This window comes from Crotalus tigris, unplaced genomic scaffold (genome assembly GCF_016545835.1).
Source record: "Crotalus tigris isolate CLP2741 ecotype Arizona unplaced genomic scaffold, ASM1654583v1 scf7180000019794.865796, whole genome shotgun sequence".
Taxonomy (NCBI): Eukaryota; Metazoa; Chordata; class Lepidosauria; order Squamata; family Viperidae; genus Crotalus; species Crotalus tigris.
In genome coordinates, this window is record NW_024097714.1 from 127,310 (window position 1) to 147,345 (window position 20,036).

General features: G+C 38.7%; 1 protein-coding gene across 4 annotated transcripts in view; it reads left to right on the plus strand.

The window, feature by feature from the left end:
- Positions 1 to 401: 401 nt before the first annotated feature.
- CUNH3orf20 (chromosome unknown C3orf20 homolog) overlaps positions 402 to 20,036 on the plus strand; it is a 62,145-nt gene continuing 42,510 nt past the window's right edge. For 3 of the 4 annotated variants that reach the window (XM_039364553.1, XM_039364554.1, XM_039364555.1), the window contains exons 1-7: positions 402 to 1,022; positions 5,314 to 5,421; positions 9,334 to 9,462; positions 11,196 to 11,316; positions 13,823 to 14,014; positions 16,020 to 16,169; positions 17,974 to 18,094. In XM_039364553.1, the coding sequence (XP_039220487.1) occupies positions 437 to 1,022; positions 5,314 to 5,421; positions 9,334 to 9,462; positions 11,196 to 11,316; positions 13,823 to 14,014; positions 16,020 to 16,169; positions 17,974 to 18,094 (1,407 nt within the window). In that variant the 5' untranslated portion in view covers positions 402 to 436. The remainder of the gene's footprint in view (positions 1,023 to 5,313; positions 5,422 to 9,333; positions 9,463 to 11,195; positions 11,317 to 13,822; positions 14,015 to 16,019; positions 16,170 to 17,973; positions 18,095 to 20,036) is intronic. The other variant, XM_039364556.1, reaches the window with a different exon arrangement.

Below are 20,036 nucleotides of genomic sequence, written 5' to 3' on the forward strand. Positions count from 1 at the left end.
CTTTTACTGACTCACTCCTTTATATCTTTCTACCACTTAAAAACACTTACAAATCTTTTCTATTCTGTTTTTTACCTTTTTAACCTCCTTATTGTAGTTTGGTTAATGCTAAGTCTCTGAGCAGGTACTGAATTCCATGCAGTTCCCATGGCATGTTTTGAAGAAAAAGCAATATGGCTGATGCAAAGTAATCTGGATATGCCCACTGTTTGGATGGAAGACAATTTGGGAAATGTTCTTTATGCTCTGTTGAATTCTTTGTACTGAAGATAGGATATTAAAGAATGAACACATTTTGAAAGAGACAGATTAGCACATCATTCACTTATCAAATGATATGTTAGTCCTAAAGATAACAGCACAGAGATATTTCTTATATATTGTTCTCCTTATTTAGATGTTGCTACATCAACGATGAAATGAATGAACTGGTGATATGAATGACCAAAGGTCTGACACAAAAAGTAGTCCAAAGGTTGATCAAAAGGATGAACATAAATCTGACCATAAGAATGATCTTAAGAGTGAACCAAAACCTGAACAGAAAACTGAACAGAAGGCTGAACAGAAAGCTGAGCAGAAAGATGAGCCGAAAGATGAGCGCAAGATGGATGAATTTAAAAATCTTGATTTTGAGCAAATGAAAGCCAAGGCGCCAAAGCTTTTGGCCGATATGGTACAGATGCTTATCACATGGCAGAAAAGGGGCTTCCATGTGCCACGAGGTGTCAGGAACATATTTGAGTTCACCTGGGATGAGCTCATAGAGATACCGCCCAAAAAATCTTTCACAGGTTTATATTGTCCAGTTGTCAAATTCCTCCCCTATGACGAGGCTGAGCTGACCTCCACAACTACATCAAAAAGTCAAAAGCTGGGTGCTACACCCTCAGGGAAGAGAGCTAATTATATGATTTCACTTGAAAACCAGCCGATGCTCGTGAAATTCCAGAAACGGTCCATACATCTCCTGACGGAACTTCTGAAGCTAAAGATGAAGATAATGATTGATGCCGTTGCTGGTGAGACCACTTAGTTAAGTGTTTGTTTGTCTGCCATAACCTATGGAATACTATCCGGAGAACCTGAAACTATTCAGGCAAAAGGTTCACCGGCTTTGGGTATGATGAAGCTGCATATGTGGGAAGGCTAAATGAAATGCATCCTCAAATTCATATAGTTCCATGCAGTTAGGGGGGACGTAAGAGCTCTTACTAATGACAAGAAGTGCCTTTGAAACACAGCAGAACATGAATCTATATAGCATGGGAGAATATTTGACTGTTTGTGATATGTTCATTGTACATATGGAGGAGGAAATCCCCAGTAGGATTCTGTTGAAGGAACTAGTTCAGATCATGCACGAATGTAGACTGGAAATATTTTTCATGAGCCCTGTGCAATATTTTGGGATTAGAATCAAAAACTAATTCTAGGAATGGAGAGATGGGTTAAAAATGGCAACAGCATAGCAAATAGTAACAACAATATTGCATGAAAGTAAATGCAAGGTTAATTGGGCAGCTACTGTATGTCTCCCACTTTGGTACCAACTCAGTGATGTAAGAAACACTGGCTTCACTCTGAATAAGTTTTGCAACTTCAGTAATCTTGTTTTAAAATCAAATCTGATTATATCATATCTTGCCATTATCATGTCCACTATGAAGTTCCTTGCAAAAAAAAGTCTGCAAAAAATGATAGTTTTATCAGAAAGACAAAATGAGTCTCATAATGGAAGCTCTACCCCTTGCCTGTTGTGCAAGTGATTCCAAAACACAGGTAGAAAAAGGATAAAGTTTGTGTTACAATGCTTGTTTTATTATTTGCAACACACTTCTCTTCTCCCCCCCTCTGTTCCCTGAAGTTTTCTATTACTCCTTGACTAAGTTAGGGAAAATAAAACAAAAAGAAAAATCCCATGGAAACAGAGTTATAGGTATAGGAGAGCCTGTCTGGTATAATGATGAAGGTGCTGGTCTAAAAACCAAGAAAATAAGAATTCTTGTCCTGCCTTAGGCATGAAAGCTGATGGGTGACTTTGAGCAGGTCACTCTCTCCCAGCCCAACCCACTCTCAAGATTGTTGTTGTGAGGAAAATTGTCTGCCTGCCTGCCTGCCTGCCTGCCTGCCTACCTACCTACCTACCTACCTACCTACCGACCTATGATTTGTAAACTGCTCCAATAAAAAGACTCTGGTTTGTTCACATACATCAACTGAAATACAGTCCACAATAAAAGTAAATAAAAACAATATTTAAAAAGTCCCCAAAGTTCTCCAAAACAAAACTACACGTCAAACAATCAAAAAATAACAACAGTACATGGTATGATTTCTTAGGCTAAAAACAAAAAGCAACCCATAAATGAACTGTAGTAACAATTCCACAAATACACATAATATCCAACATATAAAAACAAAAAATGACATATTTATTAAACTTCAACAATACACAATATTGCTGTAGACAAAATATATCTAATTATGAAACCCCAAGTCAAAACTTCATTTTTATCTTTATCAAGCATAAAATCCAAAGATGGTGCCAATGCAGGAATAAAAAACAGTCAAATTGTTATCTTTAATCAAAGTAGTCAATTTGGCCATCTTAGACAGTCCATTAACCAAACAACTCAATTTTTAATAGCTTTTGGGAAGCTGGGACACATCAAATTTTAGTGAGAAGGGTGTGTAGGTTCAGGCACAGGAAATGCATGTCTATTTCCTTCTCCTCTTTATCTTACAAAAGTTGGGGATCATAAGCAGGTTCTCCCAAGATATCCATATTGTTTGGGTTGAATTGGGAGGAGGAGGAAGCAATCCTGGAAGTAAAGATTGGGCTTTAATAGGTCAGAACCAGCACTCAAATCAAAGAGTGAGCCATTGTTGGCCTGAAGCACAGGTGTCATGTTGATGCAGTGGTCTCCAATCTTTCTGGGTTTGCAGAACAGTGGGGGAGAGGAGAGTGGATGGTTCCATATGTGCGCATGATCACCTACCCACTGTGTGCGCAAGTGGAGCTACACGTGCATGCTTGCTTGCTGCTTCTGTGCCCCACTTCTGAATGGACTGCAATCCAGGGGTTGAGATCCCCTGTGTTGGTAGATATGTATCTAGTGCAATATAATTTCTTGCTTTAAGTGTGTGTGTGTGTGTGTGTGTGTGTGTGTGTCAACTCTACAAATGAGCATGGCTACAGCCATTTTTTCCTACTCATTTTCGGTTGCCACATAGAATGGAGGGAAGGGGGTTGCCCAGGTGTTTTACTAGTCTAAATAATCTTTTATCCCATGGGAACCAAAGTCATCAGCTGCTCCCAAGAATGCAGGCTGGACGTTGCGTAAAAAGCCCGCCAAGAAAATGTATTGGGGAACGTAGTTGTTTGCATAGATTTAGGGGTGGGATTTTTTAACTTTGTATTGGGGAATTGTTATGTTTGTCTCTAGACTTGGTTTCACTTTTGACATGCCGATACTTTGTAACTAATAAACATGTTCTTTGAGGAATTTGTAAGCCTTGTGCTATAAACTGTGTATCTGTATGGGTATATAAAGGCAGGGTAAAAAAATTAATAAAAATAAGAGCTAGTTTCAGAATGATTTTTGGTTGCTTCAGGAAAGACCCTCTATATAGCATATTCACCAGTAATAGATAGATAACCTTTATTATTTTTTACTAAGGGCACATTGGCACACATTAAAAATGAAATCTAGTTGCTTGCTCTCAAAGTGTACACATACATAACACACATTTAAACATGCTATATACAATATATGTGTAAACGTACACCCTTATATATAAATAACATATAAATATTAATCACTGTTCATCTTGAATACACAATGGAAAGAGAAAGTTTTAGAGTTCACATGGTTAATACTGTATGGAACAAAACTATGACTGAATCTGGATGTTCTGCTTTGGACAGTACGAAGCCTCCTCCCAGAAGGAAACAAGGAAAACAGGTTGTGAAAAGGATGTATAGTGATCCAGACAATCTTGCAGACCCTGCTCAAGTAATGCTTATATGCTATGTCTTGGATGGAAGGGAGAGAACTGCCAATATTTTTTTCTGCTATCCTCACTACTCTCTGTACGGCCTTCCTGTTTGAAGCAGTGATGTAATGCTGTATGACAGGATGCTCTTGATCGTCCCTCTGTAGAAAGTGGTAAGGGGGAAGAAAGATGTACTTTTCTCATGCGATGCAGAAAATGCAGGCGCTGCTGTGCCCGCTTCACCAGTGTCTCGCTATTGAGAGATTAAGCCAGTCTACTTGTTATTTGCACACCCAGGAATTTGATGCTGGTAACCATCTCCACGGGTGAATCATTGATGCACAGAGGAGTGTGGCTGTTCCTGCCTTTTCTGAAATCAACAATGATCTCTTTGGTTTTTCCAATGTTTAAAACTAGGCTGTTTTTCTTACAACAGTTCACCAAATCCTCAACCTCCTTGCAGTAAGTGCCCTCACTGTCATCTTGCATAAGGCCCACTACTGTTGTATTGTCCGCATACTTCACAATATGGTTGGTGGCAAATCTAGCACAAAGTCATGGGTCAACAGGGTGAACAGCAGTGGACTTAGGATGCAGTCCTGAGGAGAACATGTGCTCAAGAAAATGGTGCTAGGAATACTTGTTCCAGCTCACACATACTAGGGCCTGTTAGTAAGAAAATCAAGAATCCAGTTGCACAAAGGCGTGTTTAAGTCTAAAAGGCCTAGTTTGTCTACTAGATGCTGGAGAATGATTGTATTAAATGCCAAACTGAAGTCAACAAACAACAAATGCACATGAGTATTTCTTTCTTTTAACTGCTCCGAGCTCAGATGGAAAACAGAAGAAATAGCATCCTCTGTGGAGTAATTTGGTTGGTAAGCAAACTGAAACAGGTCAAATACTGGTAGGAAATTAGATACAACAATACAGTAATCCTCAATAATGAGAATTAGGATCTTTGTTTATTAAGGAAAGTAAAAGCAACAATATTCGTTCTCGAAGTAAGAAATTATATTGCAATATCTATACATACACATACTGTACACATAAAATTCAAAGCCTATATCCCACTTCCTTTTCCCCCCATAACAACAGTCCTGTTGGGCTGAGTGAGAATGACTGACTCAAGTCAGCCAGCCATGTTTCATGACTAAGTGGGAGGGTAGAATTCACCATCTCCTGGTTTCTTGGCCAGCACCTTTACCACTACCCCAAAATGGCTGTCATTATGCTGATTCTGCTTTTCTATGTAGAGTTTTGTTTATAGATCTGAATTATCACTGAAATATATGGTTGTTCTTTCATTCTTAGGTTCCAACACCGACGAGACTGCAAAACGATTCCTGGAAAGTGGTCAACAGCTAAGTCCCAAATCTCGGGAGGAAGCGGTGGAGCTTATGAAAGAACCCAGAAGGAAAGGTCAGAAAAGAAATGAACTCACCATGCATTTGGACCCCTGGAAATTATTGTCTGCTGTTCCTGTTGTAGTTCATGTATTTTCCTTTCTAGGAACGTGAGACATGGGTCAAATTGGAAATGAATAGTACAAATGTTATCGACATAGCTCTAAAAACTTCCAGAAGAGTTCTGGTTCTTTAACTGAGTAGTTAGCTTATTATCGTCATCAGTTTTAAAACTTCTTGCCCTGCCCAGCTTTACTATGTTCCTCTGAAAGGTGAACTCTCATGATGTAGGAACCCAGATTGACTGTAAATACTCCCAATGATGCACATTGTGCAAAATGAGGTTACAAAATACTCCACAGAGGAAATGGGCTATATTGTCTCATTGCTGAAGAGGGGTGACATTTTAATGATCCTTCATATAAACACTAGCAATGTGTAATGGATTTGCCAGGGCCTAGATAATGAGAAAAGACAAGATAATTTGGAGTGTTTCCTTGGAGCGCTTTCAAATGCAGTAAATGCAGTTCATAATGCCCTGGAAGGGGAAGGTTAATCCTCACCTCCCTCAGTGTCATTACAGTTCTAAGCAGAATAATTCTTTTTCCCACTTTTAAAATAAATTCAGAAACAAGCAATTCACTTTGGCTACCCTGTAGTGGATAGCTTTAAAGAGGTGCTTAAAGGCAAACCATGGAGGACCAGTTTATGTTTGACTATCAGACAGTCACAATACCTAAAAAAGGAAGCGACTTGGAGGATCAACATGAGGGGAGTATGTGTGTTTTTCCCTCACAACAGCCCTTTGCCCTTCCCATCCTTCATGCATGCTCTCTATTTTTATTAGGCATGTAATATAAGGCTAAATCTCTTCATGTCTAATGGATTTATCCAACAGTAGCCTGGATTATCACACAAGAACATACCTGTACCCATGTACAGTACAACAATACTGTATTTATTTGATTCTGTCCATAACTCCAGTCTCTTCTCCTTACATTTTCGTGCTTCTGCCATGTCATTAAAGCTGGAGCTTATCATGAGTACCCAAAGTGCAATGAGGTGAACAATTATTCATAACTGGAATAGTTGCATAAAATTAAAAATACGCCATGTCACAGGCTCATTTTGTAGGATTGCCCTGGTAATGTGGTGTGCCACATTACTCTGACCTTTTGAAAAAGGAACATTCTCATGGTAAGAGGATATCTTTTTGAGGTTGTGTGTGTTATACTTTGACGCTCCATTTTGTAGATAAGATTCAGCTTTTTATACCTGGTATTTTATTTCCTTTCCAGATTGTAGAATGACCTATTAGTGTTAATGTATCTTTCTGAGACCAACATTTCTTCAAGTTCCATCTCCTCAGAATTAGACTAGGGAACTAATGCTGGCAGAGTCAATATCTATTTCCAAGTTTGATTTCTGTCTCAAGAGCTCACTAATAAGTCTTACCTGTATTGCATTCACAGAGAACTTCAATAAGTTTTAGTGGGCTGTCAGCTCTCTTTTCTGCCTACCTCTCTTTTAGTAAATTTCTGCTGTCAGCCTTAGATGGGTGACAATGCAAAGCAGGGGACCTCCTAGGAAGAGACCCCTAGAAAGGGGAGATTCACTTTCACAGAAATTCCTAAGCCAATTTTACTTTAGATACTTGAAGATTTTCTTTAAGCCCCAATTAAACAGAAAAAGAAGTAATGACACAGAAAGACACCTACACAAGCCATGGGAAACTTTCAATTCTTTAAAATGATTTTGTCCTTTAGGTGTTCAGCTGTTAGTTCAACATTGATTTTTACACCAGAGTACAATAATAATAGTAATAATTTTTATTTTACAGTCACAGACCAAAATGCAAGTACAACAAAATAAAACACAAGAAAAATACAACCACAAGCAGTTAACACCAGAAGCCTTGGCTAAAGGGAATTACAACATTCTCCTCTAATAGTTACAGCTCTTAAAAGAAATTTAGAAACCTGAGAGTAATATAGGAGGAGCCATCCCCTAGACCAGTGGTTCTCAACCTTTCTAATGCCGCAACCCCATAATACAGTTCCCCATGTTGTGGTGACCCCCAACCACTTATACATCACCGGGTGCCAGGGGCGTGGCCAAAGAAAAGGGGAAAAAATGGCGGACAGCCTTGTTTGGCGACCCCCGTGAAATGGTCGTTCGACCCCAAATGGGGTCCCGACCCACAGGTTGAGAACCACTGCCCTAGACAATATAAGACCAAATTACTAACATTAGAACCAGAGGGATCAATTCCAAGGAGAGACAGTAATTTAATTCTGGCTGTGTTATACATAGGGCAGTATGATAAGACATGCTCCACAGTTTCAACTTCAGCCCTATCACAGGGGCATAGTCGCTCACTAAACAGGAGCCTCTTGAATCACCCGTCGAATAGTGCTGAGGGCAAAACATTGAAACGGGCTAGGGAAAAGACTCTTCTATACTTGGGGATGGTTAGAGTATAGAAATATGAAGCCAACCTCAATCCATAATTATTAGAATGGTTGAAGATCAAAGGGGAGCAGGTTTTGTTGGCTCTGGATCTTAAATATTGCAAATCTACAGTATGTCCACAAGCCATTGGACTACCCTAAACTGGGCATCCTTGAGACCATAATCTCCCAGAGCATCCCCCATAAAACCTAGTGGAGCTTCTTCGTCAGCTCACCAGAGTACAATAGCCCATAGAGCATCATACACCGAAGGCCTACTCCTCAGGTTCTGAAAGTATCCATGATTCTTTTGTATGAGAGAGCAGAATTTTGAAAATATATGAACTAAACTTTCACATACAAAAATGTGCTTTTCTGAAGGGCAGTCCTGTGGCTGTATTTTCAGAAAAATCTCTGCAACATCAGTGTCACCCTTCCATTTAATGATGCCTAGAATTGTAACCTGACTAGGCCATTCTGTATGTGTCTACTGATAAATGAATTTAATTGAATTCAGTGGAAAATGCACCCAAGTGTGGGACTATAAATTGCAGTCCACAGTATAACCTTAAGATTTCAAGCTTTCCTTTATACCCTTACTCAAAGTTAAGCTCCACTGAATTCACTGGGAGGTATTTCGGAGTAAATTTGCTACCGTATCTTAGCAAAGTTAGCACCACAGTAGTGCCTAAAATCCTAAAGGGCCATTAACCGGAGCCCATATATCACCTGGCTCTGGGGAATAGAACCCCCTTGCAGATTTTTAGGACCATTTAATTTGGCTTTTGAAAAGGCTGTTCTGTTTGTTTGTTTTTTCCACTCAAGTGTGTCCAATTCTCAGAGTTTGCCTGGACAAAATCCCTAAAGTTTTCTTAGCAAGGTTTTTCAGAAGTGATTTACCATTGCTTACTTCCTAGAGCTGAGAGGAAGTGACTAAACTTGGACACGACTAGAACAGGAATAGAATTGTATCTCCCAATTTCTAGCCTGCATCCTGTAGTGGATAAACAGTGGATAAAATGATGATGGTGGTGGTGGTGGTGGTGGTGGTGGTGATGATGTTGATGATGATGGTGATGATGATGATGATATTTAAGGAGCTGAAAGTATATCTGTAATTATTTCTAAAATTACAAGTAAACAACTTGGGCTTTTGTCATTAATTCCTGTACTGAATTATCTCATAATATTTGCTGAATACAAGGAAATCTTTCATGTCGGGCCCCTGGAAAATAAATAATCAGGATCAATGCCATTCTGACTAATCTTCTGGTTTCCTGCTTAAACCACATATCTACAAAAGATATTATTTGGGGTTTCTTGAAGCATTCCTATGAATTTAGGAATCAAACATTTCCTTTTATGGATTTTCTTTCTCTTTTCATTAATAGCAATGGTACCAGGGCACACTTTTTATTTCAAAAATAATGTATTTTGCAATCATGACATGAAATCCGCCATATCTTTTCTGCCTACAGGGCGTGGTGTTGTTCCAACAGGGCCAGCAATTCCTATAACTTCCACCACCCAACTCATACAGCAAATGTCCTTGTCCTGCCTTTGCTTTTCATTATCATTCAAAGAGGTCAAACCACAGAAGAGCTCAGGTAAGGACTATTCCAAAGACTGCTGAATGGAACTATAACAGTACACAGAATGGGAAGAGGTGGAACAAGAGAGATGCAGGAGAGATATTCAGATGCCATTTTTTACATGTATTCAAGATAAATGGGCAGAGAGATAGCTTTTGACTGCTGTTGTGGCGGAATGTGATCTGGATTCCCAGAAGGGAGGAAAAGAGACAATGAAGTTTAGATAGTTTGGTTGGAAGGAAGAGGATCAAGACAGCTCTTCCTTAGATGTTCTCAGAGTATATCTTTAATGATGCAAGTAGTTTGCTTTAATTTGGGAAGATTTCTGTCTATAGGTGAAGAACAATAAAGGAAACCTCTTAACTCAGCATGACTTTCTTGGTTTTTGTCGCCTGGCAGCTATCATGTCATCGTTAATACCAGCTATACTATCATGGTTCTGACAGATGAAACTCTTCAAAAGAACTTTGAGGCATTGTTTACTTTAAAGAATCTTTATTTTGAGTAGCATAACACCGGCAGTACGTAATCTAAGCCAAAAATTGAATTCCCCTCCCCTGAGCACATAGTATCAAAGCACAGTTCCCTCCTCCAATTAACAGTGATAAATCACACTCCCCAATTAGTTTGAAGCGAGGGCTTCCTCTCCAGTTCTCCAGCCCACCAAGTCCTTATCAGCTCTGGTTACAATAACCTTGTTTCTCACACTAGGTTTAGTGTTGTTATGTCTAGCTGGACTCTCGTTCACATCCCCCCTCCCAGCATCATCTAACTCTAAAAGCAAAAGGTAAAAGATGGCTACATTTCCATCTGTTGTCAATGCAAAAACATCCGATTTAATAGCATATTCAGTGAGTTTGTACCGGCCGGGTTGCAAGCAGAGCAGGGCCACAAAAACGGAAGAAGTAACATTATCCAGGAAGCTAGAAAAGCACAAATAATCTTTAGGTCAAAGGCTTTGGGAGACCCTTTGCCAGTGTCCAAATAACACTGCTGAGGACCAAGTATTCAGTGGGATCCACTGAGAAAGGGATCAAAAGCATCAAACTAGCAGATGCATATGTTGATGCTGTTGAATCCCCTGCATACGCCCCCATGAGCATCTTCAGCAGCTACACGTTAACCTGAAAAATTATTCAATATGATTTTTACAGATAGAAGATTAAAAGTTCTAATAAATTATATAGCATAATAAACAACAAGCACAACAAGCCCTGTTAACTCTATTATCTGTTTTTTTTCCTTTAAACATTTTTAGAATATGTTTAGTTACTAAATTAAATAAAGTTTTGATAGAAAAAAGTATTTGGTGACAGTATGTTTTTCACGATATGTTTAAAACAGGGTTTCTCAACCTTGGTAACTTTAGGACCAGTGGACTTCAATTCCCAGAATTCCCCAACCAGCATGAAGTGCACACCTCTTAAAGCTGCCAAGCTTGAGAAACCTTAGTTTAGAGCAGGCATGTCAAACTGCCGGCCCATGGGCCATATGCGTCATGACGAAACTGCACCCATGCCATTGCCAGCAATGGGGAAGAAGTTGCGTGACGTCGTGAGTTTGACGTACCTGGTTTAGTCAGCATGTCGGGTTCAGGAATTCTGGGTATTGAAGTCCACAAGTCATAAAAGATCCAAGGTTCCCTACCCCCAGTTTAGAGAACAACTTTGAGAAGGTGGTTTTTTTAAATAAACAAACAAATAACAAATAATAAATAAATAACTGTATTTCTCAATATGTTTTTACAGGTCTGCTTAAAATCAAAGGTGGTGGCAGCAGCACTGGTCAAGACAAGGAGTCCATTTTATCTGACAAATTTGATCCATGTCCTGAAGCAAGGGGGAGGCTCCGTGAAATTTGCCGTCACATGTGAGCTTTTTCAAACAATTAGGAAAGAAAATGCATTATTTCTACAACAAATCACTCGGCCAATCAACAAGTTGCAGCATTTGTATCTTATATATTATATGATAAAGCAATGTATTTCATCAGGGCCTGGAGCATGGATGGACTGGTGCAGAGAGGATCCCTATTAGTATGAGGCAAAGAAACAGACAAGGCTGCTTTCTTGCAGATATGCATACAAATATTTGCGCATGTATATTGCCTTGTTTTGTCTAGTACAAGAGCAAACCAAATGTTTCAGGTTTCAATAAGACAGTTTCTTCCCACTTCTTTTCAAATGGAATTTTAATCATTTGCACCCAATTCTTAGTTTTAACTACTTCAGGTAATGTTCAATGTAGGAATGCACTTTTTCCACATACAAAAGTTGCACTTAACGTTTATTTAAATTACACAGTGGATTACAAAATGTAAATGGTGTGTGATATTTACTACATTATATCCCCTTTATCTATCTATGTTGTTAAGATGAAGGTCAAATACGTGTATGTTGAAATACGTTTTCAAAAGTCAAAATTGTCAATGGGATGTAGGGGCATTTTCACATGACTGTAGGTAGTCATGTGAAACATCTGTGAAATCAGATTGTGTTTTCCTTTCTCATTCTTCTAGATACAGGGGTGATGGGGATGATTATTGCCACAGTACTATATCCAGAAAAAAATGTCAACATCTTGTTTTATAGTTCTTTTCCTGCAAGATTAGAGCTTAGAACAGAACTGGGGTGTCTGTGGCCTTTGTGCTTTCTTCCAAGCCTGAAAAATAGGCTGCTTAATTTGATCAACAATTAGAGATAAATTCCAAAGTGAGGGTGGGATTGGAGCAGGTGGCTGTCTCTAAAGGACATTTTTTAAAAATCCTTTTTCATCTTAACTTTGGCTCTTGTTTTGACATTTTGCAGAAGTGATTGACGTGTCAATAGAGTGCAAAGCCTCTGAGAGGTGAACTGTCAAATTCTCATATTTATCCCCCCTAAACACAGAAGAAAGTATATTTGATTGTAGCAGTAAATACATACATGCAGCCCCAAATCAACCTAAAAATGGAACTTTGGGGCCATTTTTGGACAGATGAGAAGTTGTAGGGGTAGAGGTGGGAGCAGTTTTTCTCTCAAAAACACCTCATACCTTATTCCAACTGTTAAAACATCTTGAAATGCTATATAAGGGCCTGCAAAAATGGGAATTCAAGTCATTTACAGACTTCCATTCATTCAAAGAGCACAGTAGTTTGCTCTCAGAGGCTTCTTGCTATTATTTCTATCCTTAACCTCTTGTAATAATTGCTATGAAATTTCCAAGGGTCTCTGCAATCTGCTGAGTTGTGGTCCCCATCCTTTAAATATTGTTCTAGAGAGATTTCTCCTTTTCTAACCATCACATACCTTGCAACCATTACGAAAAGATACTAAGAAAAACATTGTGTTGCAAATTTGCCAGCATGCTATCCTGTTATTGTCACAGCTTACGGGGTCTTTTAAATACAAAAATAAGGAAATATAAGCTATAGTAGGGGGGTAGTATTGATTGGCTCACCTTTCAATTTTCAGATCTGCAGAAATGAACTTGATCAGAGATGCTTCTGATTGTTTCCAAGGGATTGGGGAAAAGAAATGATGCGATATGGAAATGCCCTCTATCTCTTTCCAATTACTATCACAATTTGCTAATTACAGTTTATTGCTCTGGGGGCTATGTGTGTTAGGAGAGAATTTCTACTTAATCTCCATTTTCTATGACTGTCAAAAAAAATATTGGACTTATTATTTTATAGTTTCAGTTTCTAATCAAGCAACAAATGCTTTCTTTTCCTTGCCTCACTGTGCCACACAGTGTCAGTTTTACCACTGTTACAGATAGAGAAATAAATACCCTGTCTCATACAAAAATACAGTATGGTGAAATCATATATTTATAAGCACTAATATTCTAATTTATGTATGTAATTATGCATGCAACTTTCATATGGGTCTTTAGAGCCTATTAATTGTCATAGGATTATAGCTTGGGCCTTAGACATGTAAATAATAGGATCACATAGCAATCCAGATTCAAAGGAGAAAAGAAGAATTGGATCATGTGGAGTGTGCATAAAGCATCCTTCAGGAACACCTTAAACCAATCCATCTTTTCCCAGAATTGTGCATCAGCTGTAAAGTACAGTGATGCAAATGGAGAAAATATACTGCTGCTTTAAAGTGTTTCCGGGAAATACTATATGCATAACCCTGTATCACAATTTCCCCTTTGTATCTGGCTCTGTGCACAGGCAAGTATATGAACTGTGTTTCAGCCTTTAATTTCCTAAAAAGCTCGGATTCTAGCTCTTTGCCAGAGTGGTGTTGTTGTTGTTAAACAAAATACCCTCAAAACTCTTAACTTGCTGAGGATTGCACTAGTTGAAGTTCTGATTCTTACTACTTATCACTATATCTAACATGAAGCAGTGCAATTGTTTCTTTTTCTTTTAGAGAACATGAGAAGTCTGTAGCCATAGCAAAGTGCCATGTGAGACCCCTAATACTGAAGAATTATCCAACTGTGCACAAGTCACCATCTCAGGCCTTGAGAAGAGCTTCCCTCTCTCAATTAGCTGCTGAGATCAGACGTTCAAAATTGAAAAAATTATTCTTTTCCATTCCTGATGGAACATCGCTGATTTAGTATCCTTATTTTGCCAGGGAATAAATTGGTGGGTTATTGTTACACTTACTAAAACCTATTAGAAGTCTGCAGTCTTAAGGGCATGTGAACAGCTGCTCATCCATTTGATCTCTTGGTCTATCTGCTACCTTCATGTAACTTCCAGGCATTTGAGTGTTGCTATTTCAAAGCCTTCATTGAATAAGAACTTCTCACCTTGTTATGTGGGTTGTGGCCTAGTTGTAACTGTTCTACTATGGTGAAATGCTTCAAATATCTATCATTTAAGAGTACATGAAACTGGAGCAATTCTAAACCAGTTTCACTTGATTCTCACTTCTCATATATGGGTTAGCCGTGGCCAGACTTTCTTGAAAGAGATTGGTATGCACCTTATCTAATTTGTACCAGATCACCTGGATTTAATGCTTCTGAAAGAGCACTGAAGGCATTTTTAAAAGGAGCTTCCCAAACACCTGTCCAGAGGTGTGTGTGTTATGCAATTAAGAGGATTCTTACTCTTAATTACACTCTAATAGTCCTGGTCTGCTTCTTCCTCAGATATTGGTTGAAGGATCTGATTGGATGATTCAATCCCCTTTGGTCAGAAACCTCTTAGTTGACTCCCCACTTCTTTTGTGGGTCTGCTGCCAGATGTGGCGGATCAATGGAAGAAGTAAGGAGAGACAGCTGCTCAGTCCAGAATAGAGTCAAAATCAAAAGAGCCCAATTTTCTGCTGCAACGGACTGCTTCCAATGGACCTAGAAGACAGTGCCCCAGGACTGGAGGGGAAGATGACTGGTGGTCATCTCTACTTTCACCATCCAAATCCAGTAGCCCAACCTTACCACACCCCTATAACTACTTTGAATTTAATTTTCCAAACCCAAGATAGTGATAGTATCATTAAAGCCATGTGTAGGGTAGGGTCTTAAAGGGTAAGTTGGAACAAGCTATGAGTCTGTGCTGGCACTCCCATGTCTGAATATTGTCCATTCCATTTCATGCATCAGGAGTCTAGAATTAAACTCTGCAAATCCTTTGCATTCTCTCTCTCCCTCCTTCCCTTTTTAATTTCCTTGACATCCACTTGGCTTTGGCTTAGTTGGAGCTACATCACAGAAGAACATGCTGCATTTGATCTTGCCACTAAACTGGTAATTTTAAAAAGGCAGCACACTTTTTTTCATATCACTATTATGGCTCAAATGCCTCTTTCTCTTTTAACAATGTGATTTAAACAAAGGCTGGATTGAAAGCCTTTATAATCCCCTTGTTAGAGTTCATTATTTTAGCCAATAGATTCATTTGCTGTGAAGGCATAGGTTATGAAAATGTGAGAAGGAAATGGTCTCTCAGGCAAGGCTGTAGAACAGAATGAGCCATTTCAGGGCTCCATTAGAAAATATTATGCAGTAATCTGGAAAAGATTTCGCTACTTGTAGGTTGATCAGGTTCAGAATGTAGATAGGTGCAATAGTCTTAGGGCATGGGGTGATAACTGGAAGTTGCCCTTGAATGTGATTTCATGCACATTTCATTGCATGAAAAGATTTTGCTGATGCAGAGAAGTTTCCAATTCTTCACTTTCTCCCCACAAACTAAGTCTCTTCCCTGCTTCCTTCAGATGACTTCTGAGCACCGCAACACAAGGGCAACTGCAGGAAAAGTTCCATATACAGATCTCTCCTCCAAGCATTATGAAATAATTCCAAGCTACGAAAGAACTATGTCACCATGTTTGATCTGAACTATCAACAGGTGTCAGTTACAGTCACTGTACTCTATGACTGAACATGCCCAGTGTGGGAAGTTCAGCAGGAAGTCATCCAAGGTTTGCACTTGAGGAAGTTCTATAGCACAGTGCTATTTTTTTTTTATCCTTTCACATTATTTTATTAGACTCATATTGAGGATAGTATCACCTTGTAACTTCAAAGGGCCCAAGAATTTCCCATATTCTCTGAATGAATAGCTAAGTAAACATCGTTTTCATGTGTGCTATGACTTGACCTAATTCAAAGTTATCCATCCGGAAATATTGCAGTTCTCCAATTTCCCATATGCTGCATAGGAAAGACAATCACCTTTCTGTTTCAGGATGTTCCAAGTCAAGGATTTTTAGGCATGTTTACCCTGGGCCACTCTTGTCTATCTTATTCCTTTAAATCAAGGTGAGTGTCATTAATTGATCCTAATTGTTGGAGTTGGATAGAAATGCAACAGGGAAAACATCCATTAATTGATAGGCAATCCTTGAATTATTAATCAAAAGAAATATTAGATCAATTCCATCACACCAATGGCTGAAGCAAATATCATGATATTTTCATATTTTCATTCAAATTATGTTAGTTCCCTTGAGACTAGCCAAGTTTCCAGTAAGAGATGTGTATGCTCATTCAGAACGTCATAACTCTATATGATTTCTCTCTGTCCAATACATTCAACACTGTGGCTGCAAAATTTCATCTTGTAATGGTAACCTCAAAAAGTATAGACTTATTAATGAATGCCTGTAGGAAATGCATTCATTCATGGAAAAATATCATGTAAGAGGGAAATTATTTCAGTTTTACAGATGAATAATCAGAAAAGAGACTAGTTCAAGGTGACATAACTAATCAGTGTTATGGGCCTTTTAAAATCAGGTCAACTAGATCCATTTAATCTGGCTACTTTATTGTTATGATTCCCATCCATCACTCTTTTTCTAAGTGAAGTAATTAGATATTCTGTATCTCTGGCTTTAAGGAGCATGTGATATGGCAAGCTATTAATGGCCTATGTTAAAAGCTTAACCCCACCTGGTGTAATTAATGATGATGCCACATGGTGCAACTAGAAGAGAAAAGGGTCAACAAAGTGATGAGCAATTGGAATACATTTCAGAGGTGGACTGTGTGAGACCAATATAAAATTTGGCCTGAAGTGATGGCATGAGACATTTTCAGAGAAATAAAGAGCACTGAGTGCATAACAGTTGAGGGAATTTGGGAAACCCCCACAGAGAAGAAATGGGAGTTGGGTAGTACACCAGTGGAAATCTTGCTTCTTTGAGGAGATAATACATTAGGTGGGTTAGATAAGCTAAAAGTCTGAGGAATGCACTGATGTTCAAGGACTCAACTCATTTTGAGTTGAACATCTGTATTCATGACATTTGTCCTTTTGAACAGATGGAAATGGGGCTTTGAAATGTCTATTAAAACCTAATTTCAGATGGTTATTTGATATAAATATGAATTTTAATTGCTATTTTGTTCAACAAGATTCACTATTATGCAATGATATAAAAATATGTGCAAAGCCTTCATATTTGCAGGAACTCAGCTACCATGGTATAATTCTACCATGACCATAGATAGGGGAGTAATATACATCATGATGCAAACTCCATCCTGTACGAATTTGTGTGTAATCACATCACAAACACAAAAGGGCAGAGCTTGTGTTATGATACCATCTCTTATGTTTTGCCATGTTGGCATTATCATGTGTAGGAATCAACAACCTTCTTCATAGCTATGTTGTATTGTACAGGCACTAAATGGATCAAAGGTACCATATATTAGAGCAGTTCACTCTTTGAAAATGGTAAGTGCTTCAGATCTAGTGCAAGCAAGGTCTCTTTTTTGACTAAAGCAGCCAATCTATTTTCAGACATCAGCAAGAGTCTGAAAAAGGATGCCACTGCCTTAAAAAGTCATCTTTTTATGGGAATCATGAAAGGAAAGTATCTTTTTTCAGGTTTATATAAAAGCCTGGAAATTCCAAACTTCTTTGCATTTCTTCCAAATAACTTTCAAATAATACATAGTCTGGACTTAGGAACATTAAAATCCTCAATATTTATTATGATGCTTATAATATTCTTGCAATCAGAAGAGCCACAAATATTACTAGTTACACATGTATCTTCAGCAACAACCTTATAGTATTATTTTCTGTGACTTGACTGTTTTTCCCCTTACTCAGCTTTTCTGTGGCGTTATTGATGAATCAGGAAGGTGGGATAGTTAGAGACAAATATGGCCATTTAACCCACCGCTGGAATTGGTATTCCAGAAAAGAAGTTCTACAGTCATTAGATTTTCAGGTATGAATTTGGACTCTTGCTAATGAGGAACCACCATTGTTTTGGGATCTTTTTAACAATTACTCTACGTTTTTAGGTCAGTCAAGTCTCCAGCTATGTTCAGGTTCTACAAATACCTCCAGAACTGGGTAATTCTAGTTGACATTATTGTAAACAGAGAGCATGTATTCAAATTGATTCCTTTTGATTACTACTTTCGCATTTTAGACCTTCATGCATTGCCACAAGGCACTGAAACATGTTTTTAAAATATGTGTTCTTACTACTATATTATGGGAATACCTGTGCTCAGGGATTAGATTCTTACAGGTACAAAAATATTGCATTTATGGAACAGAATTTGGGGCATTTCTTTTGTAGAAAAACATGGGGTATGTCTCTTTTTTATATATATGGAATTTTTCATTTATTTATCTTTTTATTATATTTGTATAGCCACCCATCTCACATGAAACTGATTTTGGGAGGAGTACAGGACAACATATATACGTATGTGTGTGTGTGTGTGTGTGTGTACACATACACACACACACACACACATATATATACACACACACATACACATACACATACATGGAAACAGTTCCAATTAAAATATGAACTGTTAAAAAGGTGTACAAAATAGGAGAAGATGGTATTCACTAAAACAAAACAAAATCCAAGGAGAAATGTCAATATCTCCCCGGACCCCTGGAACATCTAGGCCTGATAGCATAGCCAGGTCTTGAGAGACTTGCAGAATGTTGAGAGGGGTGGTGTGTACCACTTGTGCCTATTCCTAGATCATCTCCAGTTTGGATTTCTGTAATGCCCTCTCCATGGTGCTGTCCTTGAAAAGAATTCAGAAGTTTCAGCTGGTACAAAATGCAGAGGCGCAGGCAATTATGTGTGCTCGTTGTGAACTTCAACTCCCAGAATTCTTTAGCCAGCCATGTTGCCTGGCTGGCTGAAGGTTGCCAAAGTTAGAGACCCCTGTCCTAGAGCACACATGTTACACTTCTATTTGGAGTTGGATGCTCCTGTGCTTCTGGGTCAAATTCAAGGTGCTGGTTTTGATGTTTGAAGCTCTTCATGGCATAGGGCCAGGTTATCTGAGGGACCATATCTTCCCAATAATATATGCCTGCCTCATCAGGTCCAGCAGAGAAGGTGCTACAGCAGAGAATCTGGATCCTGCCAACTGTAGTTGTTTGGCAGTAGGCCTCCTCCATGAGTAGGAGACAAAATGGTTTTATTGCAGGCTCCATCTATGAAGGAGTTGCACCTGACAGAACCCAGAAGGAGAGCCTTTTCTGTCATGGCATCTACCCTCTGGAACATTATTTCCATTGAGGTGAGATTAGCTCTGACCATACTGGCCTTGAAAATCTTTCAAGACATGGTTTTTCCATTAGGGCTGGGGATCCCTTGGAAACAGGGAGCCCACACCATGGCTTTATTGCAATGAGTTTTTAAACACTCTTCTATGACTTAATAATATGTATGTGTGTGTATGTTTTATTGTTTTATTTTATTGTACATCACCAAGAATCACAGTCATGAAATGGGCCACTATATAAATTTGATTAAATAGACAGCAGCACCTGCATTTTCTGCATTGCATAAGAAAAGTACATCTTCTTTCCTCTGTCCTTACCACTTTCTACAGAGGGACAATTGAGAGCATCCTGCCATTTTGCATTACAAAATAACGGTTTGGAATCGTTATTGCTTCAGACAGGAAAGCGGTTCAGAGAGTGGTGAGGATGGTAGAAAAGATTATTGGCAGTTCATTTCTTCATTTCTAGGACATAGCATATAAGCAATGCTTGAGCAGAGTCCACAATATTGTTTGGAATGACATCCTCTTCACAACCTGTTTTCCTTGTTACCTTCTGGAAGGAGGCTTCGTGGTATCCGAAGCAGAACATCCAGATTCAGCCACAGTTTTGTTCCATATAGT